Source organism: Aspergillus fijiensis, assembly GCF_003184825.1.
Source record: "Aspergillus fijiensis CBS 313.89 unplaced genomic scaffold BO72scaffold_11, whole genome shotgun sequence".
Taxonomy (NCBI): domain Eukaryota; kingdom Fungi; phylum Ascomycota; class Eurotiomycetes; order Eurotiales; family Aspergillaceae; genus Aspergillus; species Aspergillus fijiensis.
The window spans coordinates 491362-514810 of record NW_024468987.1 but is presented as its reverse complement, the minus strand read 5'-3'; the positions used below and the strand labels follow the sequence as shown (position 1 = coordinate 514810).

The 23449-nt window shown below is 58.4% G+C and overlaps 11 protein-coding genes across 11 annotated transcripts; 5 read left to right on the top strand and 6 right to left on the bottom strand.

Moving 5' to 3' along the window:
* Positions 1–91: 91 nt before the first annotated feature.
* On the bottom strand, positions 92–1688 carry BO72DRAFT_372177 (putative MFS transporter; the record flags this gene model as incomplete). Its single annotated transcript, XM_040941037.1, has 3 exons — positions 92–1262; positions 1315–1418; positions 1470–1688. The coding sequence occupies 3 exons, from the start codon at positions 1686–1688 to the stop codon at positions 92–94; spliced, it is 1494 nt and encodes a 497-aa protein (XP_040803994.1).
* A 1143-nt stretch (positions 1689–2831) lies between these two features.
* Positions 2832–3803, bottom strand: BO72DRAFT_445793 (uncharacterized protein). Its single transcript, XM_040944139.1, has one exon. It carries the CDS (start codon positions 3782–3784, stop codon positions 2885–2887), a length of 900 nt encoding a protein of 299 aa, XP_040803993.1. The 5' UTR covers positions 3785–3803; the 3' UTR covers positions 2832–2884.
* Positions 3804–5390: 1587 nt separating this feature from the next.
* BO72DRAFT_445792 (LLM class flavin-dependent oxidoreductase) lies at positions 5391–7643 on the top strand. The gene is made up of 8 exons (XM_040944138.1): positions 5391–5681; positions 5742–5882; positions 5960–6170; positions 6243–6255; positions 6330–6389; positions 6463–7019; positions 7091–7268; positions 7362–7643. The coding sequence occupies exons 1-8, from the start codon at positions 5618–5620 to the stop codon at positions 7584–7586; spliced, it is 1449 nt and encodes a 482-aa protein (XP_040803992.1). The 5' UTR covers positions 5391–5617; the 3' UTR covers positions 7587–7643.
* A 78-nt stretch (positions 7644–7721) lies between these two features.
* Positions 7722–9444, bottom strand: BO72DRAFT_399118 (monocarboxylate transporter). Its single transcript, XM_040942115.1, has 4 exons — positions 8813–9444; positions 8479–8733; positions 7973–8411; positions 7722–7895 (listed from the first exon to the last, which is right to left on the bottom strand). The coding sequence occupies exons 1-4, from the start codon at positions 9298–9300 to the stop codon at positions 7728–7730; spliced, it is 1350 nt and encodes a 449-aa protein (XP_040803991.1). The 5' UTR covers positions 9301–9444; the 3' UTR covers positions 7722–7727.
* Positions 9445–10189: 745 nt separating this feature from the next.
* On the top strand, positions 10190–11930 carry BO72DRAFT_424035 (putative general amidase; the record flags this gene model as incomplete). The annotated part of the gene is made up of 3 exons (XM_040942860.1): positions 10190–11614; positions 11677–11764; positions 11812–11930. 3 exons carry the CDS (start codon positions 10190–10192, stop codon positions 11928–11930), a joined length of 1632 nt encoding a protein of 543 aa, XP_040803990.1.
* A 65-nt stretch (positions 11931–11995) lies between these two features.
* Positions 11996–13161, bottom strand: BO72DRAFT_493811 (magnesium transporter CorA family protein; the record flags this gene model as incomplete). Its single annotated transcript, XM_040948415.1, has 2 exons — positions 11996–12575; positions 12629–13161. The coding sequence occupies 2 exons, from the start codon at positions 13159–13161 to the stop codon at positions 11996–11998; spliced, it is 1113 nt and encodes a 370-aa protein (XP_040803989.1).
* A 428-nt stretch (positions 13162–13589) lies between these two features.
* On the top strand, positions 13590–15128 carry BO72DRAFT_445789 (Gfo/Idh/MocA family protein). Its single transcript, XM_040944137.1, has one exon. It carries the CDS (start codon positions 14021–14023, stop codon positions 15104–15106), a length of 1086 nt encoding a protein of 361 aa, XP_040803988.1. The 5' UTR covers positions 13590–14020; the 3' UTR covers positions 15107–15128.
* Positions 15129–15195: 67 nt separating this feature from the next.
* BO72DRAFT_25752 (uncharacterized protein) lies at positions 15196–15850 on the bottom strand. The gene has a single exon (XM_040940102.1). It carries the CDS (start codon positions 15613–15615, stop codon positions 15232–15234), a length of 384 nt encoding a protein of 127 aa, XP_040803987.1. The 5' UTR covers positions 15616–15850; the 3' UTR covers positions 15196–15231.
* A 903-nt stretch (positions 15851–16753) lies between these two features.
* BO72DRAFT_25651 (putative RNA binding protein) lies at positions 16754–18598 on the top strand. The gene is made up of 2 exons (XM_040940092.1): positions 16754–17437; positions 17495–18598. Exons 1-2 carry the CDS (start codon positions 16916–16918, stop codon positions 18410–18412), a joined length of 1440 nt encoding a protein of 479 aa, XP_040803986.1. The 5' UTR covers positions 16754–16915; the 3' UTR covers positions 18413–18598.
* BO72DRAFT_25628 (thiolase) lies at positions 18599–20435 on the top strand. Its single transcript, XM_040940088.1, has 3 exons — positions 18599–18916; positions 19135–20088; positions 20182–20435. The coding sequence occupies exons 1-3, from the start codon at positions 18785–18787 to the stop codon at positions 20380–20382; spliced, it is 1287 nt and encodes a 428-aa protein (XP_040803985.1). The 5' UTR covers positions 18599–18784; the 3' UTR covers positions 20383–20435.
* A 418-nt stretch (positions 20436–20853) lies between these two features.
* Positions 20854–22911, bottom strand: BO72DRAFT_25691 (putative MFS quinate transporter). The gene is made up of 4 exons (XM_040940097.1): positions 22517–22911; positions 22274–22463; positions 22096–22224; positions 20854–22040 (listed from the first exon to the last, which is right to left on the bottom strand). Exons 1-4 carry the CDS (start codon positions 22789–22791, stop codon positions 20961–20963), a joined length of 1674 nt encoding a protein of 557 aa, XP_040803984.1. The 5' UTR covers positions 22792–22911; the 3' UTR covers positions 20854–20960.
* Positions 22912–23449: the final 538 nt, after the last annotated feature.

Here is a 23449-nt window from a genome sequence, read left to right as displayed (position 1 = left end):
CAAACATAAGCTCAGACTACCACCGCACACATTCACAACACAACCCTCCATTCTCCCCAAAACTACCCTGAGTGCAGACATCCAAAAAGACCTAATAAGCATACAACACCCGCTCATCCCCGCCCGGCACCCTCCCCTCGCGAATCGCGCGATTCGTCCGCCGCAGCCACCCCCGCAACCCCCACGCGCTCGCAATCGTGAGTACCCCGAACGCCGCATTCGCCGACATGGCCACCAGGTACCGCGGCCCGTCGCTCTTCGGATACAGATACGCGGTGTAGACATACGACGCATTGGCCACGACATTGACCACGGACAGCGAGGCCGCCTTCTTCTGGGGGGTCTGGCCCAGCGTCGCCGACACCCACCCCAGGATCACCGAGTTGACCGCGTACGCGCCGCTCGCGAACAGAAAGCAGGCCAGATACCGCGCGGCCGTGTTGAGCGTCAGACACGCGATCACGAATCCGATCACCGCGAGCCCCATGCTCCCCGTGATGTGCCAGGTGCGCTCGTTGTAGCGGCCTGATGTCATCCCGATGATGACACTGCATACGCCGGAAACGAGGTAGGGCGGGCAGGTCAGCACGAGGGTCATCGTGCGGTCGAAGCCCAGGCTGCCGACCACCGTGGGAAAGAAGTTGTTGAAGCTGCATGCGCTGAGGTGCATGTTCTGCATGAACGCCAGGAGGTAGAGGCGGGGGTCGCGGAGGGCATCGCGGAGGGCCGTCCAGGTGCGGCTGGTTTCGGGCCCGGGGGCAGCGTGGGCGACGGTGTCGCGCGTGATGCGGTCGTGGGCGAGCTGGCGCTCGGCTGGGGTGAGCCACCGCGTAGTGAGGGGGTGGTCGGGGAGCATGAGGAGGCCCAGGGCCGCGATGAAGAAGGTGACCACCCCTTCGATGATAAAGAGCCATTGCCAGCCCTTCAGGTGGTGTTTCTGGTCGAGAGCGGCGAAGGTCGCGGCCGCGATGAGGCCCGCTACCGCGGTCGCCACGATGTTCCCCGTGTACAGGATGGAGATGCGCAGGGCGATCTCCTTGCGCGTGTAGAACAGTGACAGCAGGAAGAGTGCCCCGGGGTAGAAGGGGGCCTCCGTCACGCCGAGGAAGAACCGGACCAGGACCAGCGAGACGTAGTTCTTGGTGAGGGCTGTGAGGGCGGAGACGATCGCCCAGCTGGCCATGCAGACGCTCATGAAGAGCGAGGGGCGGATCTTGGGGGAGGACATGAACATGTTCGAGGGGATCTGCATGAGCAGGTAGCTGGCTGTAGTCAGTGGGAGGGTGCTGTGGGCGTGGGATATGCTTCACCTACCCGATGAACAGGATCGAGATGCAGGTGTTGTATTGCGTCCCGACCAGATGGAGGTTTTCCTCGAGGTTGTTGAGACGCGCGTTGGCAATGGCATTGCGGTCCAGCTGGATGATTGGTTAGTGAGGACCATACTGGTATTGTAGTCGATCACCAACATAATTCAGAAAATACATCATCCACAGGATGGGCATGATTCGCAGGTCCAGCTTGCGGACGAGACGGATTTCCACTTCATCGGTCTTTGCTGTGGCTCCCGAGTAATCGCCCCCCTTTGCATTGAGAAGCTCAGAGGACTGGATGTCTTCCACGTGCACGTTGCTGGCCTTCTGCACCTGGAGGGCGAGATCGGTCTTCTCTGAGGTTTGCGCGGCCATCGCTATCTTTCCATGAGTGGGTTGGTTCTGATTGAGGAGGTCAAGGAGAGGAGTGCATTGCAGTAGTAGACCTGCAAGGCCTGACTACCGATTTATACCCATGTCTTGCGCATCTCCACCGGTGAAGGAAACACCGTAGACAATCTCAGGGTCGACGAAGAACCCGTCAACATGGGTGTCTCCGCCGTCGAATTGTCGCAGCTGTCACCCCAGATTTCCCCCGCAATCCCCGCAGAAACGCGGGGAGGCCCAGAATTCCGGGGGAGACTTAGTCCGGGTATACGCCACGTGCCGGGACATCCTCTGGCATGCAAGGCAATACGAGACGGTGAGCCTTGGCATCGCTTGGATGCTTGGCTGGCACGGGGGTGAAAACCTTCTTGTCGATGCTGGGCCAGTGCTATTCGTGGATTACATTTGCCTGAGCTGGACAACAAGCTGCTACTTCCGATGTGAATATGTGAATATCAGCACGGAATTGGCACAAGCTGATGCTTGAGGCCTTGATTTGTGAGATATATCTTTGTATCCGGGTATTTTGTGTAAACAAAATTAGAGATGGAAAGATCAATGGCCCTAAGCTTGTCCAACAACGGCGATCCACGATGGAGTGGTCAAACCGCCGGTTTTGAGGTTGTAGGCTCCAACCCTCTCGAGAAGTCAGCTAGCGCGGTCAGATGTCCAACCGAGCCCTGATGGCACCACAGAGTTCCGGGTCTGAACGCAGACTTGGCGTCGGCGGAGATGTTATCCTCCGGGTGGCGCAATAACCTATGGTCGAAGAACACCAAAAGCAAAATGAACTTGAGGGTTGATTGCCAGTCGCGTGACTGAACTTGGATACATGTTACCGAGTCTGTGATGCCATTGCGCACTGCGAAACTTTGTCTCATGCTTGCTAGGTTGGTGCTCGTATAATGTGCAAGAATTGCCACTCCATCTAGCCACAAAATGCTACAGGTAGTACCGGATCCACAAGACGAGGCTTCGGATACCATAACGGCAGATGCAGCGTGTTTGATGCGTCCGGATTCAGGTGGCAGTCTTGACCCGGCCAGTTGACCTGGGTGCAGTAGAAGAATACAGATTAGCATACCACAATTCTCTCATTGTCCTAGGCAGTTTACTCGAGGACTCTAGCAGCTCCTTATATCATACATTGCTTCGCCGAACAACCACCCATTACCACAAGAATCTCACCAAAAGGCCTGCAATACTACCATTGCCATGCCTATCGCCAGTGGACTAGTATGCGAGAGGCCGGCAGACGCAGAATTCTCGCTGCTGGTAGACGAGGCCGCAGTTTGATCGGCGATTTCGGTACCCGTAGAGCCTGTAGTCGTAGCTACAGTTCCAGTGCCCGTAGCAGATGACGAAAGCGCGGACGATGAAGACGACGCCTTGGGACACACGTTGTTGTACACGTACTGCTCCGGATCACCGCTGCAAGTAGTCGCAGACCCGGCGTCGTAGGTCCCGTTCGGGTAGATCCAGCAGTTGCCCGCGGCATAGGTCGAGTTGTCCGCATTCTCCGGGTTGAAGACAACGTAGCTGCAGGAATCGGCCTCGGCACATAGACTCAAGCAGTCCGGTGCACCGGTACTGGTCACACAGTCGTCAAAGCAGTCGCTGGGCGCCGGGTACCCGCAGCCCGAGGCGACAGCGGTGGGAGTCGCGGTGGCGGCGCAGGCGCCAGCCGTGGTGGTGGTTGCGCTCCCGCCCGAACACACGGGTTCGTCGTAGACGGACAGGTAGGGGCTGCTGCAATCGGAACTGCCTTCGCTCGCGTTGTAGGATTGCCCCGGGTACAGCCAGCACGTGCCGGTTCCGGTGGTAGGGTTGCCAGCGGCGAAGATCACAAAGCTGCACGGAGGGTGGGCGTTGCAGTAATCCCAGCAGTCGGCCGTGCTCTCGCTGGCGACGGCAAAGTCGTCGCCGGGTTCCGGGTAGCTGCACAGAGTCGTGATGAGGGAAGCTGTACAGCTTGCGGCGGCGGCAGTGGAGGTGGTGGACGTAGAGGTAGTGGAGGTAGCAGTGGCCGCTAGAGCCCGTGGTACCATTAGGGCGGTTGCGACCCAGAGATGAATGGCCTTCATTTTTTACTTGTGGTAAGCGTAATCTGCAGGTAGGGTTGAGAAGTGGGTGTGTTCAAAAGTAGGAGGAACGGTTAGTATTTAAATTTGAAATAGGAGCGTTGACTACTCGGTAGTAGAAAGGGGTAACAAGCTGTGTTGGCCAACCATCACACAGACTAGCAGGAACAAGCCCTGGGCGTAGTAGATGAACGGTGGAGAAATCTTACATGCTACTGGGCACTTGAAGCCCCAAAGGACGATGTCGGTGATATAGCAACAACTGATTGGAGGGATGGAAAGAAGCAGGGCCGACTCGGCAAAAGTGGGGTCGGGGATCGGGGCTTAGTGATGCCCCCGATTAGGCTAAGGGCTCCCTAATATGTGATAGCGTTGCGCTAAGCAGGGCCGGTGTTGAATAGTCCCCTGCGTCAAGCTTGGAGGATACGGAATGCCCAATGATGTTTGAGAATCTGTATTTATCTGTGGGGGCTGTTCTGGGTGCCCTTCCGCTGTGCGCCCTGAGTCTGTTCACGTGCCATTTGTGAATATAAATGAGCCTGAGTGTACATACGAGTCTAGCTGTGAATCACTGACTAGGAGTTGTGGTGTGAGCCCGGATACTCACTGAGTTTAGATATTTAGAGTTATAAATGTGCTTTCTGCTTATAGCGGCAACTTTAGTGGATCTTGTTTATATCTTTTCTTTTTTTCTTTAAGGGTTGACAGTTTTCAATGGAAGCTAGTGTTAGGCTACCAAACATCGCGACCTTTTTCAACAGCAGACGTAAATTAATACAAAGTTTAGAGATAACACCTCCCTTCACTAACTTCTCAGGCAACCTGATTTTTACAGTAAGAACTGCTTGGGATGAGACCGAGTTATTTTTCCGATCACATAGATTGTTTTGGGACTCAACCACAGGATCATTACATCATCAGCCGGATCAAGTGTTTGTCCTGAAACTTGCTATACTGAAACTTTGGCATTCTCTTCCATACAGGGTGTTTTCCCCCCTCTTATATGAGCCGTATTACTGCATTGTAGAATGCTGTGCAACAAGAGATTGCCCGAGAGTCTGCGCTGAAGGTGACTTGGTGGTGTCTTGGAGGTGGAAGCATGGTTCACCTGTGGCTATAGTCACCACCCTCTCCAGACAGACCCTCTATATGAATAATTGTTGTTTCTTTCAACCATATGAAATTCCTAGCATGGTTCCGAGGTATAGAAGTCGGCATCATGGCAAGAAAACTGGAGGTTAGTGAAATAGCGCCACGGCCCTTGAAGCCGGCCAGATGCACGTTGTGCACCCTCTTAGCGTGATCAGCAAGCTTGTTATACAATCAAATATTCACATTAGGTGCTCTGGCGATCCAAAGTTGAGCTACAGTGATCTCTCGGCCGACATGGAGCTGTACCTGCGCGCAATGCAGCCAAATTGTTGGAGGGGCATTGCGTGACGAGGCCGCGCGCTGGCGGCATCGACCCAAAAGTAGGGCAATGCATTGGTCGCAGCCCAGCGGAAGCTCAGCCCTAATCACTGCATCCACTAAGCTATCCAATACATTCCCTGATCTTATTGAGCATTGCTCTCGGGTAGATATCTTGGTCTTAGGTACAGTAAAAGTCGATCTATCGCCCGACATCTACCCACCAAACTGTACCCCAGAGCCGGGAATGACCCCTACTCCCCCTCGTTATCACGCCATCCCGGCCCACATTGATGCTACGCACGCAGATCAACCGCGACAACGCCAAACACTATAAAGGACTCGAAAGGATCGCTTCTCGCTGCAACCTCACGACCTGACTTTGGATATTGACATTACTCTTCTCACCATAACCTACCCGCCACAATGACGTCCACCGAGCCCGCGCGCCCGCGCAAATCCCTCATCCTCAACGCCTTCGTTGAGATGTGTAAGCCTCTCCTCTTCTCTTCTATCCCCTACCTCTTGAAGCGAAGCTGACTCCCAAAAGGCAGCGGCCACCAATCGCCAGGCCTGTGGCGCCACCCCGAGGACGAATCGCACCGCTTCAACGAAATCGAGCATTGGACGGAGCTGGCGCAGCTGCTGGAGGCGGCCAAGTTCCACGGAATCTTTATCGCAGATGTGCTTGGTAGCCCCCCCCCCCTCCCCTTTCTTGCAAGTTTCCTTTCTAGAAAGTTGGGTTGTCGAATGCTGAGAAAGCGACAGGCGGCTACGACGTGTACAAGGGCCCCCGCAATCTGGGGCCGGCGATCGCCTCGGGCGCGCAGTGGCCGGTCAACGAGCCGCTGGCGGTCGTGCCGGCGATGGCGGCGGTGACGAAGAGCATCGGGTTCGGGGTGACGGTGGCGACGACGTACGAGCAGCCGTATCACCTGGCGCGGCGGCTGTCGACGGTGGATCATTTGACCAAGGGGCGGTAGGATCTCCTTAAGTTGCTCTCTGCAGTCATTCCGGGGTGTTTACGTTCATAGCTAACGGGGTTGAGTAGTGTCGGGTGGAATGTACGCACTCCCCGATCTCCTCATCTCCTTCTCCTTCTGCCCAAGGAAAAAGCATCTAATGAGAAGAGAAATAGGTAGTAACAGGGTACCTCGACTCGGCCGCCCGCAACTTAGGGCTCACCGAACAGCCCCAGGTAGCCCTAGCCCCCGAACCTCAATCCAACCCCACCCCACCCCCCCTCGGCCCCAGACACTAACAAAGTCCAGCACGACACCCGCTACGCCACAGCAGAAGAATACCTGCGCGTGACCTACAAACTGTGGGAATCCTCCTGGCGCGACGACGCGGTGCAACTCTCCCGGACGACGGGGATCTACACCGCGCCGGCGCTGGTCCGGCCCATCGACCACACGGGCCCGAACTTCACCGTGCCTGGGCCGCACCTCTGCCAGCCGTCGCCGCAGCGCACGCCCGTCATCCTGCAAGCGGGGACGTCCCAATCCGGCAAGCTGTTCGCGGCGCAGCACGCGGAGGCGATCTTCGTGGCGGGCCACTCGCCCTCCGTCGTCAGGGACAACATCGCCGAGATCCGGGCGCTGGCCGCTGCGCGGTTCGGGCGCGACGGCACGAGCATCAAGTTCCTGGCCCTGCTGTGTCCCGTCCTCGGGGCGACGGAGGCAGAGGCCCGCGCCAAGTTCAGAGAGTACCAGGGCTACGGGGATGTGGAAGGCGCGCTGGCGCTGTTTGGCGGGTGGACGGGCATTGATTTGAGTCGGTATGGCGAGGAGGAGGAGTTGCGCGGGCTGCAGAGTAATGCTATTCGGTATATTCCTCCTTTTGAAATTTGCTGGATTGGGAGGCGATGCTGATGATGGCCTGTGTGTGTGTGTGCAGCTCCGCCGTGGAGGGCTGGTCGAAAGCCACCCCCGAAGTGGCCAAGTGGACCAAGGCCACCGTCGGCCGCCATATCACCGTCGGCGGGCTGGGGGCGACGCCCGTCGGCACGCCGGCGCAGGTGGCCGATGAGATGGAGCGGTGGGTCGCCGAGGCGGATGTCGATGGGTTTAATTTGGTAGGTCTTGCTTGCGTTTACTCCTCCGTGGGTTCTCGGTCAGGGGGTAAGGGTAGGGGTAGGGGTAGGGATAGAAAAGGCTGACAGCACCAGGCATACGCCATCAAACCCGGCTCGTTCAAGGATATCATCGACCTGCTGCTGCCGGAGCTGCGGAAACGGGGTCTCTTCTGGGAGGACTACGCGGTGCCGCGGGGCACGTATCGCGAGAACCTGTACGGCCGGAGGGGCCAGACGGGGCCGCCGCAGGATCATCCCGCCGCCAAGTATCGGTGGCGTGCTGGGGTGGCGGCGGAGGAGCATCGGATTCCGGAGTGATTCGTCTAGATCGACATTACAGTGCCTGTGAATAAGATTTATTACATGGTTGTGAAAGTGAAAGATGTCTATTGCATGCTGTTTTAAGTAAATATCTAGCTGTCTGTAGATTTAGCTCTGGGTTTCATCCTACCCCCGGATTTAAACCCTCTTCCCCAACTTCGCGCTCGTCTTCACCCGAATCCCCAATGACAGCGCCGTCGCCGCCAGCGCCATGAACCCCGCGTACAGAATGGCCGGCCGATACGCCTTCGTGCCTGCCCCTTCACCCCCGGACGCATCGAGGATGTATCCTGCAATCGGCGAGCCCTGCCCCACTGTCAGTACACCTCTCATCCCTCACAAGCTCTCAACCCCCCTTCCGCTGGAAGAAGAGAAACACTCACAAGAAGATACCCCCCGGCCCAGCCGGTAACAATCATCCCCATCGCGACGCCCACGCGCGCGGACCCAAACACATTCCCGACCACCGTGGGGATCGTCGAGAAGAATCCCCCGTTCGACATGCCATTGATGACCACAAAGACGATGAGCGGGCCGATAGACGTCGACACGGGCCAGATGATCAACATGCTCAGGGCGGAGAGCAGCAGCGAGGCGAACAACGTGTTCAACGGGCCGATGGTGTCGCTGGCGAAGCCGCAGGTGAGGCGGCCCAGGGCGGAGGAGAAGTTGAAGGCGGCGACGACGCCGGCGCCGGCCGTGGAGCCCATGCCCAGGGCGTTGACATAGAGGGGCAGGAAGAAGGGGGGCACCAGCAGGGGGAAGGTGGCGATGGCGCCGACGGCGAAGAGGAGGCAGAAGCGGAGGTCGCGGAAGAGGCGCCTACGATACATTCAAGCATTAGATTTGCTGAGAGTTGGTTAGGGGTAGGGGGAAAGGGGGTTCTCACCACTCGACAAAGGCAGCCCGTGGGATGGGAACGCGCTGCTGCACCAGCCACGCGGCGGGCAGCCCTGTGGCCAAGGTCATGAAGCCGATCACTCGGAAGGTCCAGGCGGTGCCGACGCTATTGAGCAGGGCGTTGATGAGGAAGCTGAGCGCGGTGCCGCCGAGGCCGCCGGCCGCGTAGACGATGCCGTTGGCAGTGCCGCGCTTGGCCTTGAAGTACTGCGCGGGGATCGTCGAGACGACCATAAAACACATACTAAGACGTATCAGCCATCGCTATCGCCATCGCCATCGCCATACATTTCATTTCATTTTGTCAAAGATGGAGCACCAACCTAATCCCCACCCCAAACACGACCCCCTGCGTGACAAACAACCCCGCCACACTGCGGTACGAGAACCCGCTGAGAATCGACCCCAGCCCCAAGCAAAACACCCCCAGCATCGCGCTGGTCTGCGTGCCCAGCCGCCGGATCAGCTGCGCGTTGGCGATCCCCAAAAACGAGATGCAGGCTGTCGCCAGCGACCCCACGAACGCCAGTGTCGACGCCGCTGCCACCCGCTCCCCCACCAGCGCCGCCTGCAGCACTCCCCAGCAGTACGAGGTCCCGATCACCCACCACGTCAGCACCGCGCACGCCCCGATCACGAGCCACCCGCGTCCGCCGTCGGGGACCTCGGCGTCCGCCTGCGCGGACGCTTGCATGACCGCGTCGGTGGCGGAGGTCGGGGCCGCGGGCGGGAGTTTGGGCGCGCGCGACTCCAGCTCGATCGCGGGGGCCGTCTGCCATTCTACGGCTGTCGAGGTTGAGGTTGTGGCCATTTTGCCGGGCTGGGGAGTATGGTGTTGTAGGTGTAGGTGTAGGTGTAGGTGTAGGTGTAGGTGTAGGTGTAGGTGTAGGTGTAGGTGTAGGTGTAGGTGAGGGTTGTGGTGGTGGCTGCCTGAGGTATTGTGCGGCCACCGGATGAAGTTGATTTGAGTGTGGTAGCACTTCGGTGATAAAGAAGAGAAACTCAGAGGTTAAAAGAATGTACAAAAAGTCTTGCGATGATTCACATCTCGTCGGTTACCCTCGGTGGCCCACCCGGAAACCTGGGTCTGGGGTGCAAAATTGGAAAAGTGGAGCATGTCATGATAAGGGCGTGGACGATGCACGAGAATCTACGACTTGGAGACTGTTCTGGACTTTATTTTTTTTTTATCCGTCAGCCCAAAGACTGCTAAAGATTATAGTTTTAATATAACAAATAAAGGCTAATACAAATACAAAGATAAAGAAGACGGTCCAAATGCACTGCTAAGCGCAACCGAGCACATGGTTGAAATAAAGTAGAAAGGTTCATTCACAAGCTGTGCATAATTACTCATCTGGGCATGTGAATGCACATATGCCTGCTCCGTGTACTTCGTTCACAAGCAGACATCCACCTCATTCCAAGTTGATCGCTACTCTGCAAAAAGGATATAAAAGGATAAGGCTAGTCTGCAGAGATTGATTCCAGAGTCAACTCATGTCAATACCCCTCGACGCTAGGTGACATCACCCTCGCATTGGCCGTCTCGCCGACGATCAGCTCAACCCCTCTTCACCCCGCACGCCATTCACCCTACCCTGTTCATCCTTCCCAACCACAGTACTGCATTTACACCTACTCCCCTCCCCATCTTAAACCTCATATTTACACATTCAGAACCACAAAAACAACACACCATGACTATCCCAACCTGGCAAGAAAAAGTCCAAGCCAAGCAATTCGAAGCACTGGCCAAGATCCCCGCCGGATGGCGCCTCCCCGCCGCCCTCCTAGCCACCGCCTCCCCCATCTCCCCCGAGAATGTCCTCTCCATCCCGCGTGACAGCGGGCTCCTGACCTCGCGCGAGCTGGCCATCACCGAGACCGCAGACGCCACGACGCTCCTCGCCCAGCTGGCAGACGGGACCTACACCGCCGTCGAAGTGACAACAGCCTTCAGCAAGCGCGCCGCCATCGCGCAGCAACTAACCAACTGCCTGACGGAGACGATGTTCGACCAAGCGCACGCCCGCGCACAGGAGCTAGACAGACACCTCGCAACAACCGGCCAGCCCGTCGGCCCGTTGCACGGGCTGCCCGTCAGCGTGAAGGACATGTTCCACGTGGCCGGGGTGGCCTCGACGCTGGGCTACGTCGCATTCCTGGACCGACCCGCCCAAAAGACCAACACGCCGCTGATCGACGTGCTGCTCGCCGCCGGCGCCGTGATCTACGTCAAGACCAACGTCCCGCAGACGCTGATGACCGCCGACTCGCATAACAACGTCTTCGGGCGCGTGCTCAACCCGCACCGCCGCACGCTGACCGCCGGCGGCAGCTCGGGCGGCGAGGGCGCCCTCGTCGCCCTGCGCGGATCGCTGCTGGGCGTCGCCACCGACATCGCGGGCTCGATCCGCATCCCCGCGCACTGCTGTGGCTTGGTCGGGTTCAAGCCCTCGATGGGGCGCGTGCCCCACGCCGCGGTGATGAGTCCCGGCGTCGCGGGGTATCTTTCCGGGATTTCCCCGGTGATCGGGCCCATCTGTCACTCCGTCCGCGATGCGAATCTGTTCATGAGGACCGTCTGCGATGTGCCTCCTTATGACTTCGATGATACCGCGTTGGGCATACCGTGGGCTGTGTCCGACCAAAACGAAGGCGAGAAGCTGCGCATCGGGCTGTTCACGGCGCACCCGGGTCTGCCGCTGCACCCCAACATCGCGCGGAACCTTCATCGGGCGGCCGAGAAGCTCGCTGCTGCGGGCCACGAGATTGTGGATATTACTACGCAGTTCCCGGACATGGAGGATGGGAATGAGATCGCCTTCGGGCTGTTCGGCCTCGACGCCGACCGGACCGCGATATCGCATCTGGATGCAGCGGGGGAGCCGCACGTTCCGTCCGTGAGCATTGTCAATGGATCCAACACGACGAACCCAGCGCCGACCCTGCGTGATCTGTTCAGGCTGACTGCCCGGAAGGCGGAGATCACTGCGCAGACGCGCCGGGTGTTCGTGGAGAAGAAGCTGGATGTGATCCTGGCGCCGGCGTACCAGAGCTGCGCCCTGCCGCATGATACGTATAGTCATGTGTGGTATACAGTGTTTTGGAACTTGGTGGATGTATGTTCTACTCTGACATCCTTGTCCTGGCACGAGGGGGATTGGGTGCTGATCGCGTACAGAGTCCGAGCTGCGTGCTGCCGTTCGGCAGGTCAGATGCTGCTGCGGATCGGGAATGGTTCAGACAGGATGCAGTATATCGACCCCCTTGTAAGTGTTCCATCCACCACGATGACACTCCAACTGATGGGATGCAGATCGGCCGGAGGAAGTGGAAGGTGCGCCTTGTCATGTGCAGTTGGTCGGACGGCGGCTGAGGGAAGAGGTGCTGGCACGACAGGCGGAGTTGGTAGAGGCGGTTCTGAGGAAGGATTAGGCGGTTGCAGGCTGGTCAATGCATCGGGTGTGGATAGCTGTCGTAGCTTGCTATTCTCCGGTAGATTATCGATCAAACAACCTCATTCTCTTAGCCACAAGGAGAAACAGCACAATCAAACCCAAAATAACCCCAAGAATCCCATACCACCACGCCAGGCCGCCAGGCGACTTGCCAGGCACCATGACGTTCATCCCAAAAAGCCCTGTGATAAACTGCATCGGCACGATCGTCGCCGCCACGACGGTCAATCGACTCAGCGCCGTGGCGATTTCATTGCGCATGCGCCCGGAGTCGAAGTGCAGCTGCGACAGATACTTCGACTGCGACCGCGAGAGCATCTGCTCCGCCTGCTCCAGATTGGCCATCATGGTCAGCACGTGGTCGCGGATATCACTGAGATACAGAGCCACCTGGGTCGATGTAGCCGCCAGCGCATCACAGTGGCGTGCAAAACACCGGATCACATCCGTCTTGTCATGCAGCAGCTGTCGGATCTGAATCACCTCCTTGCGCCACTTGTAGATCTGCCGCAAAGCCAGTCCAATCTCGTCCGGGCGGGTCACGGCAATGTGATCTTCCATCAGGTCGACACCGGTCTCCACGCGAGCGATGAACGGGGCAAAGCCGTCGACAATCGCGTCACTAGGAAAGTAGAGTTAGCGTTGAAGAAGGGAAATACGGGGAGGGGGTCGTACATGATAGCATAGCAAATCCAATCGCTGGTCAACGCCAAATGGCTCCGGTGTTCCTTGATACGATTCCGGACGTGGTCAGCGTGCAAGCTGGTCCCGAAGTTGAAACTGAGCACCCCCTCCGGGAAGACGACAGCGTAAAGGTTGTGGGAGACGATGCACACGCCGTCGTCGGTCTTGCGGGAACTGGGGGGTCGCAATGAGAGGAAGTAATAGGAGTCGAAGAGCTCGATCTTTTCGCGTGTCTCACGCTGCGTGATGTCCTCGACGGTCAGCGGGTGGAGACCGAAGCTCCGCGCGAGGGTCTCGATGTCCTCATCGGAGGCGGCGGTCACGTCCAGCCACCAGAGGCCATTATGGATGCCCGTCTCGAGCAGAGCTACCACTGGGTTGTAGATACCACAGAGATCGTCCAGGCTGGGTGCATGGACAAAAAAGTCCAGCTTGGTGGTAAAGAAGTTCAGGGAAGAGGATTCTTTCGCAGCCGGGGCGGCCGAGTCGTCCGCCGGGCGGAAATCCGGGGTCGACGCGGCCATGATCGGCCTCGTCAGTCTTTTAGTCGGGTGTGAAAGATGAAGTAGTGAAAGACATCAACAGATGGTTGCTCCACGAAACGATCAGGGGCATTCTGACCGGACTGTCATCCCTTGAATGAAGTTAGGAAGGTTGCAGACGGGAGAGGGAAAGGGAAAGGGAGAGTGGCAGTGTCGATGCCAAGAGGAGACTCTGAAGAGGGAAGCCAAGACTTTTCCGTGGTACCAAAAGCAATAGTCAAACAATGCAACAGTGCAAACATCCGGCCGAGCGCCTGAGGCATCAGTCCCGACCCGGCCCCGGTTTCGCGGCCCCGGTTTGGCGGCGCCGGTTTGGCGGGCCCGGCTTTTGCGGGGTCGGTGACTGGGTCGGTGACTGCTCTCGGCACTTGCTTTCTTCTCTTTTTACTTTCTGCTTCGTACCATCATTTCAAAAGTGGTTGGTAACTCATACATGAGATTCCTACAACCTCGGTGTCCATACTAGTCATTGCTCTCTAATACTATCATTATTATACCATTTGCAATCATCACAACGAAGATCTACCCCTCCACTGCACCTGCATCAAGAACCAAGGTCGAGTACGTATATGCTGTACACCCCGGCTAAGAGCTCATCCCCAGATCTCGTTTAGCCACCAGGTCCAGACGCGACTCGTCCCTGCCTCTGTCTATCCCAATGTCTATCCGATTATCCGGAGACACCAAGGTCTGTGAGTCAGACATGTCATGGAACGACCCACCCCGGGGTCCATCGGTTACCCCGGACCCAACTGCGTGGACGAGGTATAACTAGCTGCTCCCCAGCTGCCCTGCCCCTGCAACTCTGCCTCCGAACAACCACATCCCTAAATCCTTCAGTATGCCATTTAATATCATCATTGTCGGGGCCGGCCTCATCGGCCCCCGTCATGCCCAAACCGTCCAGGCCAACCCCAACACCAACCTCCTTGCCCTGGTGGACCCCTCCCCCAACGCTGTCCAAACGGCCGAGACCCTGCAGACGGCCTACTTCCCCTCCGTGGCCGCCCTCCTCGCCAGCCCCTCCACCCCGCGTCCTGACGCAGCCATCGTCTGCACCCCTAACCACACACATATCCCCATCGCCACCGACCTTCTGGCGCAGGGCATCCACGTGCTGCTGGAGAAGCCCATCAGCGACGACCCAGCAACGGCCCGCACCCTCCTGTCAACCCTCACCCCGTCATCCCCGAAACTGCTCATCGGCCACCACCGCCGCTTCAACCCCTACATCACCGCCACGAAGCGGCTCCTCTCCAGCAACGCCCTGGGCCCGCTCATCGCGCTCAACGGCCTCTGGACCCTATACAAGCCCGACAGCTACTTCGCCCCGCCGGGCGACTGGCGCCGCAGCACCACCACAGGCGGCGGGGTACTCTCCATCAACCTGATCCACGATATCGACCTACTGCACTACCTCTTCGGCCCGATCACGCGGGTCTTCGCCGAGAAAACGCCCTCCACCCGGCCGTCGCCCCCGCACGACGCCGAAGAAGGCGCCGCGATCACCCTGCGGTTCGCCTCCGGCGTGGTAGGCACCTTCCTGGTGTGCGATGCCACGCCGGCGCCGTGGAGCTTCGAGGCCGGCACCGGCGAGAACCCGCTCATCCCGCAGGTTTCGGGGGGTGGTGGGGAAGGGTTCTACCGGATCTTCGGACAGAAGGGGTCGCTGAGCGTGCCGGACATGCGGCTGTGGAGCTACGAGGGCCGCGCGCAGCGCAGCTGGAACGAGGAGTTGGCCGTGGAGCGGGCGGCGGTGGACACGACGCAGACGCCGTTCGCGCTGCAACTGGCGCATTTTGTGGAGGTGTTGGAAGGGAAGGTTGAGCCGGTGTGTTCGGGGGCAGAGGCGTTGCGGGCGTTGGATGTAGTGGACGCGATCGGACGGGCGTTGCGGACGGGGCAGGTGGTGGATGTGGAGAATTAGCATCGGTCTGGGTACTTCAGTAACTGTAGTGTAGTCATTCAAAATGCCATTGTTTGATTACCCATCCAAGGACCCGTGTTCACTCCTCTTCGCAGAAAATCCAATCATCCGTCATCACCCTTAGACTAGTGAGTATGGAAGGATCGTGGCTCAGCGACTGCGCCATCCCCTCCCTCCCATAACCACCTCATCCTCCCGCCATCCATCTCCACCACCACCATCCACAGCCCACAAACAACCCAAAGCCGCAAGAACAAGTCGTAGTATGCACCGGACCGATCCGGCATGCAACCAACATGCTGCTTACAATTTACCCACACATACAACCCGTCAATCCAACAACCCTCCAACCCCATCGGTGATTGGCCAGAGTCCCATCCCCCAAGCGCCACACCACGAGGCTGTGGCTGCGATACGAACTGTGGCTCGGGCAGGGCAGGCCAGGTCAGGCACAACGGACCCCTATAGTACCCTACCGCAAGGACTATATCCAGTATACGCAAGATCATAATCGCTGCCTGGTAATTCTTTCTTCCAATTTATTCTTAGCGGGTTTCTATAGGGAGTTGACTAGCTAGGGTATGACGGTATACACTGCGGGGGAGAAGAGTCAGGGACCCAGCGATCCCAACCAACCAACCATCAAGCGTCTAGGTATTGATCCTGTTGGTGGCTGCAGGCTGCCGCGGGTGCAGCCTGTGCAGGGCCGGCCGCAGGTTCTTCTTCCATCTTCACTCAAGCCATAAGACCACGAGAGGTGTAATGAGGAGGCTCTTCTGGTGTACTACGCAATGCAGGTGATTTTCTTAGTGTGTATCCTGGTCATTCCCTCACCGCCCAAATAATTAAATAAGACGAACCGTAAAAACAAAAAAGGGAAACAAAAGAGGAAACAAAAAAGGCTGGTGATGTCATGTCATCTGGTTACTGCAATTGCCCGGGTGACTCGGGCTGGATGATAGGAGGGTCAGAAAGAGAGAGCCCGGGTGACCTGACCTCCACTTGCACTGCACTGCACTACACCTTTTCCATCATTCCCTAACTTACCTACTTACTGTACTAAGTAAGTACTAACTACCTTTTTCGTAAGGCTGGTACTTACAGCAATATGCCGAGCACTCACCGACAATCCCACAATACGAAGTAGACATGAATGACTCCCCTCTAGCTTGGAATAGGTATGGTCTGGTGCCTATTATACCACACCTACTACACCTACACCTGAAGCTACTCCGACTCACCCTGCTCAGCCACACGAAGGCTGGAGAGGAAGACAAAAAGAGCCCAGGGCTCGAATCCGGTGATCTCCCGTTCCATGTGCGCTCGATGATGGGCCAGGAGATATAATGTCTTTGACTCTTCCCCTTGTTTATGGACGAGAACCCACTCTTTATCTCTTTTGTCTTTTGATTTCCTAACCACCTGAACCAACCTATGCCTCGTATGTTCTGCTCCTCCTTTCTCTATCAGGCGCGGTGAACCCATGACTCCTACCACATGTCGCCCGGGACTGAACAACAAGAGTTGGTTGCTTTCACGCTCACCCTCGTTGTCCTTGTCGCGACAACGCCGCTGTCTACACAAAGAGATCGGAGGCCACGCCTATTGTCCCCACTGCTCTACGATGCCGGTGCGCGTTCTTTGTCTGTGAGGGCAGGTTTCATCTGCGAGTCTGCCCCCGGCAAGTATATCTGGCCGCCCTACGGCCCTTCGGCTAGAAACAATCAGCATCACATTTGAATTACCTACCTGTCATAGAGTAATCACCCATCCCAGTACACGGCAGGTCTGAGAGAGTCTCTGCTAATCATGTGCCATATCAGAGAAACCATCGAAGTCCTTCCGGGGGGGATTAGGCGCATCGAGCGCAACGTGAAGCGCTGTCCCCGAGGCTGGATCAGACTCTGCCGCAAAGAAACGCGGACCAGTATCGAACGAGACTGCCGCGAGGTGCCAGGAAACACGAATATGAGGGGCCTAGACGACCCGCACGGTATGCCGAGGCCACTCACCCGCAGACGTAGTGGAAGCTTCAAATTTCGGTTTCCCTTTCTCCGACGGCAGCCGGACTCGTCGGACGATGAACTGAGGCGGCCGCTGCCACCCCAGCGGCCGCGCGGCCGGCCCTGGCAACGCACGCCCGTCGTGGTCGACCCTCCCCGTCGCCCTGAGCCCCAGCTGGTGTCGCCCATGCGACCCAAGACTTCGTACAGATCGACGCCCTCGCGATCACCACCGGCGATTCACTTTGCCGCTCCACGTCCAGGGGCGCGAGCTCTGCGCGAGGAACGCCTGCCTCGAGGGCGGCCTCGACCCGCCACACCGTCACCAGTGGGACTTCCCTCGATCCCTCCCAAACGGAGACGGCTGACACGAGTGTTCAAGCAGATCTTCGTCACTCAACCCAGACGACCCACATCTCCAATCACGATGGATCCAGAAGTGGTACATCGCCCGAGACCTTCGCAGAAGAATCGTCTGACGCGTGCCATTAAACAGGTATTCCGGCCTCGTTCTCGCTCTCAACCCGCCCGACCGACAGTGGAGTTGGAGATCCGCCAACCCCGGTTTCAAGCCGCCCGGGTGATTTCACCCGTTCCACCCATCCCCCCGCGACGGACCCGGCCCCCGCGCCCGCGCTCCCCCGTGGCGGAGCGGGAGCCCATCCGCAAGACGCGCTCCACGCCAGGGATGCCGCGACTCCGGACTGCTTCTCCGCCCCAGAGCAGTCGAAGCATGACCCCGACGCGCCATGTCCACTTCGCTGAGAATCTGGAGCAGCTCCCGCCCAGCTCGAGCGAGAATAGCCCGGTGGAGGACACGACGACAGGCAGTTCCGGCGAGGACAGCCCCACGCGCCCGACCACGACGCGCCCCCCACCCAGCAGGATCCCCATCCGCCCGATGAACCGCCGCAGTCGCTCCTTGGACACCCACGCCAGCCGTGGGCGCATGACATCCAGAGATCCGGTCCATCCTCGTACGGCCTCGCCTTATCCCACGCGTCTGGACTCACGGGCTCGACCCACGCCATCGGCGCCCCGATCGCACACGCTGCAACAGGCACGACCGCGCATTATTCAGAAGGGGAGGCGGGATCTGAGGGAGCGAGGGTCCCGGGTATTGGAGAGCTCGTTTGCGCGTCGGAGCGACGAGGCTGTCAGGAGTCCGCGCATGGTGCAGCGACGGGCCCGACCGCGCACGCGCGCTTCGATGACGGATTGTTGGCCGATGTTTCCGGGCGATGAGCGGATTGCGGACGAGGACGATCGGAGTGGAGGGTCGAGGTTGGGACGATGGCGGTAGTTGGCTTGGATGTTGGCTTTGCAGGTGTTGGTGTTTTGTGGGACGTTTTCATATGTCTTTCGGTCTTTCGTTCGGTCATCTGTGTTGTGGTTTTCCTATGTTTGAAGTGTTGGAAGGAATTCGGAGGAAAGGCCGACCCCGCATGTGACCCCGCACGTGATGGGGTTACCTCGGCAGCGGCTCAGCGGCTACAGGCGGGCGGAGGCGGACTTCATTCATTTAATATCTGGATATACCTGAGGAGTGACCCTCACCCTGCTTTTTCTTGACTTACACTTACACTCACTCTAATCACTCTCCTACATCAATCATAATACTTTTGTCATAAATTTATCTTTTCTCTCTCGCTTGTAATCCATCCGCCCTGTCATCATGCAGCGCACCACTCGTGCGATGCGGGCCCTCCCCGCACGGCCTCAGTTCCAGCGCGCCTTCCACACCACCCGGCCCTCTCAGATCGAAGAAGCCTATATTCTGAGTGCAGCTCGCACGCCAACTGCGAAGGTGGGCTCTTGTTCCTACATTTCTGCATCCCATCTGCCTACTTGTACAATCCTCAGTCACCATCCACCCTTGACGATCATGGGGGAGACCCCATACCCCCCTCTTTACCAGCACCACCCCACCCTACCCTCATCCCCCAACCTCAAGCGCATGGGGGGAGAACCCCCCAAACCCCCCCTTTTTTTTCCATTCTTCCACACTAACCGAGGCTGAACCAGTTCAACGGCCCCTTCGCCACCATCTCCGCCCCCCACCTCGGCGCAACCGCCATCCGCGCCGCCGTCCACAAGTCGGGGGTCCCCATCCCCGAATTCACCGACCTATACATGGGCAACGTCCTGTCCGCCAACATGGGGCAGTCGCCCGCGCGCCAAGCGGCCATCTTCGCCGACCTCCCGCCCTCCCTCGACTGCACAACGATCAACAAGGTGTGCGCCTCGGGCCTGAAAGCCGTGGCACTCGCGGCCCAGAACATCCAGCTGGGGCTCTCTCGCGCGCAGATCGCCGGCGGGATGGAAAACATGTCGCGGGTGCCGTACTACCTGCCGCGGAGCGCGCAGCTGCCCCCCTTCGGCGAAATAAAACTGGAGGACGGGCTGATCAAGGACGGGCTGTGGGACGTGTACAACCAGATCCACATGGGGATCTGCGCGGAGACGACGGCCAAGAAGCACGGGGTCAGCCGCGAGGCGCAGGACGACTATGCGATCCGCAGCTACGAGCGCGCGCAGGCCGCGTGGCAGTCCGGCCGGTTCGCGGCAGAGGTCGTCCCCGTAACCGTCCGGGATAAGAGAGGCAAGGAGACGGTCGTCGACACGGACGAGGGCTTCGAGAATCTGAGGGCGGACAAGCTGCGCGCGCTGAAGCCGGCCTTCCTGCGCGACGGCTCGGGCACCGTCACCGCCGGCAACGCCAGTACCATGAACGACGGCGCGTCCGCGCTAGTCCTCGGCTCCAGGGATCTGGCCAGGGAGTATGCCGGCGATGGCAGCAACCCCGTGCTGGCGCGCGTGGTCGCCGCCGCGGATGCCGCGGTCGATCCCGTGGATTTCCCGGTCGCGCCGGCTAAGGCCGTACCCATTGCGCTGCGGCGCGCGGGGATCTCCAAGGAGCAGGTGGCGGTGTGGGAGTTCAATGAGGCGTTTGCCGCCGTTATCAAGGCGAATGAGAAGGTACGTTTACGTTGACTCTCGCTATCTGGCGCGGGAGGGGCTATCGTGGTGAGATCTTCAAGGAACTGGACTTTGCTAACGCAATCTACATAGATCCTCGGCCTCGAGAACGCCCGCGTCAACCCCCTCGGCGGCGCCATCTCGCTCGGCCACGCGCTGGGCAGCTCCGGGTCGCGCATCCTGGTCACCCTGCTGCACCAGCTGCAGCCGGGCGAGTATGGCGTCGCCGCAATTTGCAATGGGGGCGGTGCGGCGACGGCGATGGTGGTGCAGCGCGTCGAGCGCGTGGAGTAGGTACTGTAGCTGTGTACTGTACAAGATGCAATGGCATGGTCTGACAGCAAGACTCGATTAACAATAAGTATCGCGGCTGGTGTTCATGTACATGGGCGTTGAGCGCTACGACGAACCGGCGTCGCTTCGTGTACACTCCTGTTGGAAAGAGACGAAACTTGGGAGTAATGCTAGCTTCACGTGGAAATGTGGTGGATGTAGTTCGTCTGCCGTCAGTGATAGGGTTGTAGACGAATTGTGGAAGGGTGGATGGGGCATGGGGCTTGGGGCATGGGGCATGGGGGATGTAGCCGTGGAGGTCTGCTTAAGGATCGGTTCTTATGCACAGGTATATGTGCTGCATTCCGTCTTGTATAGGCAGTAACTATGGTATCTTAGATTCAGACATGCCTACGTATATGACCTACCGACCTATTTCCGGTGGGACCCGGTGGTAAGCACCAGAGGCTAAAGGCCAGCCACTCGAGACTCCAATGCAAATAATCCCGGAAGTGAGAAGATAGTAAAGAATTCTGTATCGGCTCAAAGGCCACACCACCTCACCACAAGATCCATTCCTAAGACCAAGACCGACTGAATCACACCTTGGCCGCCACATCCGCCCGCTCCTCGTGCGTCGCGGTCCCGAAATGCTCGTCCGCGTGCTCCTGCTTCTCGCTGACGACCAGATCGCGCTGCTCGGCGTCGCGGTTCCCATACCGGCCGATCTTGTACCACGGCAACTCGAACAGGCGATCCATGCTCTCCAGACTGCGGCCCGCCGTCTCGGGGACACTGAACCACACCCACACGCCGCCGAGCACGGTGACAGCAGCGAAAAACCAGAAGGTGCCTTTGGGGGTGATGCCGCCGGCGGGGGTGGCGAGCAGCATGTTGGGCACGGCGCGCGAGTTGCCGTACTGATTCACAAAGTGCAGGGTCATGGCGGCCGAGGTGGCGAGGGCGCGGATGCGCAGCGGGAACAGCTCCGCCGTCAGCAGGTACTGCATCGAGTTCCAGCCCAGGGCCCAGCCGACGCCCGAGATGTAGATCATGGCGATCGCGCCGCGGCTGATCCCCTTCTTCGAGTCCGGGAGGACGAAGGCGTCGTCGATGCCCATTTGGGGCACGTCGGTCAGGAACGCCGCGATGTAGACCATGGCGATGCCCTGGAGGGTGATGCCGAGCAGCAGGGCGCGTTTGCGACCGATTACATCCACGAGGAAGAGTGCGCAGATGATGGCGGCCACGAGCTTGACGATGCCGAAGACGGCGGTCACGAGGAGCGATTCGTTGGAGCCGGTGATGCCTAGGAGCTTGAAGAGATCCGGCGCGTACAGTGTGATCGAGCCCGCGCCGGACCACTGCGACAGAAGCTGGGCCATGGCGGCCAGGTAGAGGCGGTATAGGTTGCTCGGGATGAGGAAGGCCTCTTTGAGGATGCCAAGCCAGCCGGCGCCCATGGTGGCTTCCAGCTCGGCCTGGTGGGCTTGTTGGATGGCGGTGATCTCTCGCACGACATACTCGTGGTCTTGTGGGAGGTTGCGGATGCGCGAGAGGTTACGCAGGGCTTGCTCGGGTTTGCCTTTCTTGATCAGGAATCGGGGGGATTCGTATTGGAGGAACGAGAGGATGATGATCAGACCGGCGAAGATGATGTGTAAACTGGTGGGAATTTCCTACGACCAGTCAGTTTCATTGCAGTCATAGAAAGTGGGTGCAGTGGTGGCATACCCATCGTTTGTGGGTGTTGTCTCCCAGGTTCACTTGGCAGCCGTAGTTGGTGAAGTAGGCGAGCACAATGCCGAGATAGACGAATCCGGTAAAGACACAGGTACACAAGCCTCGGATAGATGCAGGCGCCTCCAACGGGTTAGTCGGGTTTGCAATCCATGTTCTGGCCATCACTCACAATCTCAGCCAGGTAAACAGGTCCAACCACGACCGTTTGTCCTACGCCCAACCCGGCCACAAAGCGACCGGCATAGATCGCACCCAGGTTGCCATTGGCTCCCATAAATATGGCAATGCCGATGATCCATAAGACACACAGTTGACGAGTAGCCCAAATGCGTCCAATGCGGTCACAAACGAGGAAAGCGCTGAACAGCGTATGAGCGATGAACCAATGCGTTGGTTGGGCCAGAGGACTTACAAAAGAGCACCACCGACCGACCCAATCTGCACCATAGCGGAGACATTCGCCTTGATGTTGGTCTGTTCGACCGCGCTATATGAGCTGTAATGGATAGTGCGTTTGAAGTCGGCGGAGTTGAAAGCGCCCGAGATCAACCCCTCGTCCACCCCGCGAGCAGCGCCCATCAGGCCAAAGGAGAGAACGGCGAACCATAGCTTCCAATTGAAGATCTCCTTTGGGTCGCCGAGGTTCCTCAGACGGAAGATATTGACCGGTTTCTTGGAGCCAGCCATCGTAGGGCACACAGGCGCAATCAGCGAGAGTACTGTTTGAACAGAAAGGTATAATGGGAACCGGAAACATTGGCGTGCGTCTCGTTGCGTTTATATAGGGTCAAAAAGCGGATGCACCCCGAGAGAGCGATGAGCCTGTACCACACCAACTACGGTAGTGTGGGGTGCATCGGAATGAGCGAGAAGTTTATGAATGAGAGGCACCAATCATCATGATCGTCTGACCAACTTGCCTTGGGGATGCATGGGCTAGAGGAGGAAACGCAAGTTGCCGAGCGTGTAATCCGGCATGTCCCCTGTCGGCCGTCCGAGTTTTCACGAGGAGCTTATCAATGGGAATTCACTGGAACGCCCTGTTTGACTGGCGGACACAGACTCCCCCACGTTCTAGCAAAGGGACCGTGGGGCCGCTGCGAGGTCTTTACCCCGGATGGAGAGGGTTGCATCCTTCGACAGGCGGGGAAATGGCATGCGTTAGCTTGGCTAAGGGAGGTTCGGTCAACTTCCGCGCACGAATTCCGAGCAAATGAGGGTGTATGGGACGGCACAAACCCGGGGAAGACCCGCCTTGACCGGGGAAATTATGGGGAAAGCGTGGGACTGGGGGCGGGTCACGCGAGATGGACTGCGTTAATGCGGACAGCTCACCCAAATTCCA